The following is a 4978-nucleotide window of genomic DNA, read 5'->3' as shown; positions in this document are numbered from 1 at the left end:
CTGGTAGACAGTCAGCCTAAAGGTCCCCGGGACCCGCCGCCTCTCCCGCACGCTGGCGTCCCTCCCGCTTCCCGAGGGGGTACGCCCACCCGGCCCCTCTCGGCGCCCAGCCAGGTCCGAGAGGACGATTCCAACTTTCCTCCTCCCACCTCGCCGGGAGGCTCTACGGATCCCCGGAAGCCCAGACCCCATTTATTAATGAGGTTTCACCGCGCGCCCCACCACCCCGCCCTGCGCGTCCCACCGCCCCGCCCCGCCCCGCCCCGCGCCAGAGGCCCCGCCCTCGGGGCGGCTCGACGTGACGTCACTTCCGTCCGGGCCGGCAGAGGTTGGAGCTCCGCGGGCCGAGGGTGGGGGTACGGAGGTGGCAGCTGAGCCAGGAGGCGACCTGGAGCTCGAGCTCCGACCATCTCCGCGCCCCGGGCAGCTACTCTGATCCTGCAGCGCACGGAGACGCGGGACCGGCCGGATGGGCCGCTGAGCCCGAGGCGGGGAGCGGTGAGGCGGCGGCGGGCCGTGGGTACAGGGCTGGACGCCCGGGTGCGGAGGGAGCTCGGGCCTGGCTCGCCCGCCCGGCCGCCCGCGGTCCAGGGGCAGCTGGCCGGGCCCGTGATGGGCCGGCGCCCCGGGTTCTCCTCGGAAACTGCGGCGTCGGGGAAGAGCCAGGCTGCTGTCCAGGCCTGGGCTTGGGGGAGGATGGCTCCTGGTGGGGGGGGCCAGACACCGAGAAGCTGGGAGATTTTCCTGGCCCTGATTGAGATGGGCTTGGAGTGCTCTTCGCTCCCCAGGGCTTGTGTAGGACCCCTGGAGAAGGCGCTCCTTGGAGTTCGGGGCTTGGTTGCAGTATTTGGAAGGGGCGCTCTGAAAGTCGTTGCACAGAGTGAGCGGGTGTGCAGAAGCCTGACCGCCCCCGAGTAACTGAGCCGCCACATCTTTCCAGTGTGGAGCCCCCTGGAGCTGAGATCAGGATGTTCCGCTTCATGAGGGACGTGGAGCCTGAGGATCCCATGTTCCTGATGTGAGAATTCCCTCCCCCACACATCCCACTCCACTCCAGTTCAGACACGTGTGGGTTCCCGTGGCTGGGACTGGCCGGGTTCTCCACGCAGTTCCACTCACCCTGTCTGCTCACTCCGCAGGGACCCCTTTGCCATTCACCGTCAGCACATGAGCCGCATGTTGTCTGGTGGCTTTGGATATAGCCCATTCCTCAGCATCACAGATGGCAACATGCCCGGGACCAGGCCTGCCAGCCGCAGGATGCAGGTATCAGTGGGGAAGTGTCTCTGAGAACCAGAGAAAGATTATCAGGTGGTTAGCAAAACACGGTGCTTTTTCTTGCACTGCAAGCAACTTAGCAAGGGAAACATTTCTGCAGGAGTAGAGACAAGGGGTAGGAAAAGAGCTTTGTGCCCCCATTGAGAGCACGGCAAAAAAAAAAAAAAAAAAAATGGAGGCCATGGGTCTGGCTTGAAACTGTAGGGAAGCAGGAAGTGGGCTCCAATTAATCTCTCCTTTCTGGTTCTGTGTATTCCTGTAGGCTGGAGCTGTTTCTCCTTTCGGGATGCTAGGAATGGTGAGTCCTTGTATGTCCCTTTACTTTAGACACATTGAAACCTCAGCTGTTTCCAGATGTGTACCTTTGTGTAGCTTCGTGGGAGCCGCGGCATGTTCTCTTTCCGTGGTATTGGCAGAGCTGGAAGTCAGTCAGGCTGGGACTCCTGCATCCCTTCCAGCCAGACGATGTAATAGTGTAGCAAAGTTGTTTTCTGCAGGAGGGAGGTGCAGGGGAAGGGCCAGAAGATGAGGTTAGTAGCCATTAACTCTGGCTCACTCCCTAAAGATCTTAGGAGATAGGGTAGTTAGAAAAGGGAAAGGTGGATGAGAACAACCACAGAGGAGGCGGCCAGCAGCAGTGCCCAGAGAGAGGCAGGAGTTAATGAGCAGTTGCTATGATGGGCAGGAAGAGGAGGGGGCCCTGTAGCCATGTGGCTTGCCAGCACTTAAGTAACGTCAGCTCTGAGCACTGATTTTGCTTTCCTGTCTTTCCTCCAGTCGGGTGGCTTCATGGACATGTTTGGGATGATGAACGACATGATTGGGAACATGGTGAGACTTGGCCCATCTTCTCCCCAGGCCCTTCCTCCTCCTCGGTGTTGGCTGGCAGCACCTGTCCCCTGAGGCAGGAGGGGCACAGGGAATGTGGCAGTCAAGGGGTCAAGCTGGGTGAAGGAAATGGATGGGAGCCTGGATCCTGTGTCCACCCTCAGGCCGGAGTGTGAAGAGGCAGCCATATTCATAGGAAATCTGAAAGTCTTTGTGTCTCAAGTTCTGGGTTAGTATTGGACTCAGAGGATTAGGGGAGTTGCAGTGTTTCCCTCATTCTCACATTTGGTGGGGAAGACACAGGTAAGACCAGGCAGCTGAACTAGGTGCAGTGGTGCGTGCCTGTAACCGCTACTACTTTGGAGGTCGGGGCAGAAGATTGTGGGTTCAAGTTCAACCTGGGCATCTTAGATCCTGTCTCAAAAATAAGAAATTAAAGAGACTGCAGATGAAGCTCAGTGATAGTGGTACTGGGCTTAATCACCAGTACCATCCAAAAAAAAACCTTCAGGGGACTGCTCCCCACTCGGCCCCACCTCCCCTGTCCTCCTCAGGAACACATGACAGCTGGGGGGAACTGCCAGACCTTCTCATCTTCTACTGTCATCTCCTACTCCAACACGGGCGATGGCGCCCCCAAGGTCTACCAGGAGACCTCAGAGATGCGCTCAGCGCCAGGCGGGGTGAGTGGGCAGAAGCGAGCTGCACTCTCTGGAATGGGCTGTGGGTGCCGGGGTGATGTAGCCAGAGCTTTAGAAGGGGGCAGCGAGTGTGCTGGGTTCTATCCTGTCGCAGATCCGGGAGACACGGAGGACTGTCCGGGACTCGGACAGTGGACTCGAGCAGATGTCCATTGGCCACCACATCCGGGACAGGGCTCACATCCTCCAGCGCTCCCGAAACCACCGCACGGGGGACCAGGAGGAGCGGCAGGACTACATCAACTTGGATGAGAGTGAGGCTTCTGCCCCTGCCAGCAGCCCTGGTCCTGTGACCTGGATCCCAGCTGCCACCACCTGCCCCACACATAGTTCTGGGGCACAGTTATAGGCAAATCTCAGACCAAAGCCTCTGTCTGCTTAAGGTCTGAGGCAGGTGCTGCTGACATCACATTTTGACCAAGTCCTACCCTTCCTCGTATGGATTCATTGTTTTTCTTCCCTTTATGTTATCTTTTTATTTATTTGTTTATTTTTGTACCGGGAATCGAACTCAGGACCTTGCGCTTGCCAGGCAGGCACTTACACCACTGAACTATATCCCTTGCCCTGTTATCTTTTTAAAACCAGCAAATATTTGTTAAACACCCACAGTTGGTGTCACTGCAGTTTTCTAAGTCCAGTGGTCGCGCCCTCGCCCTGCTAGCACTAGGGACCTTGGTGAAGCCCAGAGAGCTGAGTGCAGCCACTGCCGCCCTTACCCGTCGTCCCCTCTCAGCCTGGCTTTGGGTCGCAGAAGGCACGGCTCCATGCGATCGCCAGGCTGCACAGAGGCACTGCAGCTGCCCTGTCCTCCCCAGGTGAGGCTGCCGCATTTGATGATGAGTGGCGGAGGGAGACTTCCCGGTTCCGGCAGCAACGCCCTCTGGAATTCCGGCGGCATGAGGCCTCTTCAGGTGGGGGGCGGAGGGCCGAGGGTCCTCCCCGCCTGGCCATCCAGGGACCTGAGGACTCCCCCTCCCGACAGTCCCGCCGCTACGACTGGTGAAGGCCCTGGGCCTCAGGCTCTCTTGTAAGTATCTAAGGGGAGGAAGGGTGAGGTGACAACCCCAGGCGGGGGCTGGGGAGTGGACCTGTGACCTCCGCTGCCGCTGGCAGTCAGGAATCTGGTTCCCAGCTGATCCTGCCTGTGACCGGGCACCTTCAGCTGGCAGGGAAACCGGAAGGCCCTCTCCTAGAGAGTAGAAGGTGAAGTCCTCCCCTGACATTTACATGTTCTCTTCCCTTTGACACGTGCTCGTCTGTCTTCCTCCTCTAGGTACAGGCTGAGAGGCTGAGAAATCATCCCTGAAATAACTTTCCTCTCCAGCTCCCACCCCAATTTAATATTAAATTAACAGGCAAGCCGGCCCCCCTCTCCCTGGGGGTCTCAGGGAGAACCTTTCACTGCCCCGACCCACACGCCCAGTCTTCAAGCCCCTCCCTGCCGTGCCTCTACCCGTCCTGTGTCCACTAACTTGAGTTTTCACTTTGCGACCCCATCTCTAAACCTCCTCATTGCCCCATTGAGCCCTGCCATGCACTGAAGGGTCCTCGGGGCGCAGGGGTGTCCCCCTTCCCTCAGCTGCCCTGTTCTTAGCCACCTCTTCCCCAGCCCTCACCTCGGGAACCATAACCCTGTCCGGGTGGGAGGAGCGGACCGGCCCCACCCTTCCATCCCTGCTCCCACACATCGCGGAACTCTCCCCTGTGCCCTCCTCTGCCTCTATTTTTTGATTTGTGCAACTTGTATCTACGTGTTTATGGAATAAAGGAGAATGGAAAAAAGACCGTGTAGATCTCTGGCTGGATTTTTTTCCTCTCCCTGTTGGATCCTATCAGGTCCCTGTCACTTTCCTGCCGGCCCTGCTGTGCATGGCCCAGGCCTGTGGTGGGGCAGTCAGCGGAGCTGGGCCAGGCTGGTGCGGAACATGGAGGCAGCTGTCCTGCCCCCGCCCACAGCCCACACCACTATACCTTCACTGTTCAGGGCATTGGGGCACAGCTTGCCAGGTGCCTGGGGAATGGGATGCCCCTACCCACTTGGCAGAGGTGCTCCAGGGATTTGGAGGGAAAGGACACCTGCATAGAGCAGTAAAGAGTCCAAGAAATCTGCCCGGGCCTTGGGCAGGAGGGCCTGGAGTCAGCAGCGTTCCTGAAACTCTCCACGCCAG

At 58.8% G+C, this 4978-nt stretch overlaps 1 protein-coding gene across 1 annotated transcript; it reads left to right on the top strand.

Annotated features, from left to right (window-relative positions):
- The first annotated feature begins 246 nt into the window (after positions 1 to 246).
- Positions 247 to 4595, top strand: Mlf2 (myeloid leukemia factor 2). Its single transcript, XM_005378824.2, has 9 exons — positions 247 to 498; positions 941 to 1018; positions 1140 to 1266; positions 1541 to 1576; positions 2056 to 2109; positions 2661 to 2789; positions 2902 to 3061; positions 3626 to 3837; positions 4084 to 4595. The coding sequence occupies exons 2-8, from the start codon at positions 969 to 971 to the stop codon at positions 3811 to 3813; spliced, it is 744 nt and encodes a 247-aa protein (XP_005378881.1). The 5' UTR covers positions 247 to 498; positions 941 to 968; the 3' UTR covers positions 3814 to 3837; positions 4084 to 4595.
- The last annotated feature ends 383 nt before the right edge of the window (positions 4596 to 4978 follow it).

The sequence above is a fragment of the Chinchilla lanigera genome, unplaced genomic scaffold (genome assembly GCF_000276665.1).
Source record: "Chinchilla lanigera isolate Chin_1 unplaced genomic scaffold, ChiLan1.0 scaffold00012, whole genome shotgun sequence".
Taxonomy (NCBI): domain Eukaryota; kingdom Metazoa; phylum Chordata; class Mammalia; order Rodentia; family Chinchillidae; genus Chinchilla; species Chinchilla lanigera.
This window is presented reverse-complemented; position numbering and strand designations above follow the sequence as displayed.

What these genes read in the sequence shown, in the direction of transcription:
- Mlf2 (XM_005378824.2), top strand. Translation starts at nt 969, where the DNA reads ATGTTCCGCTTCATGAGGGACGTGGAGCCTGAGGATCCCATGTTCCTG. An exon ending in CTGCCAGCCGCAGGATGCAG is followed by an intron (nt 1,267 to 1,540) that starts GTATCAGTGGGG and finishes GTATTCCTGTAG; the next exon opens with GCTGGAGCTGTTTCTCCTTT. An exon ending in TGCGCTCAGCGCCAGGCGGG is followed by an intron (nt 2,790 to 2,901) that starts GTGAGTGGGCAG and finishes ATCCTGTCGCAG; the next exon opens with ATCCGGGAGACACGGAGGAC.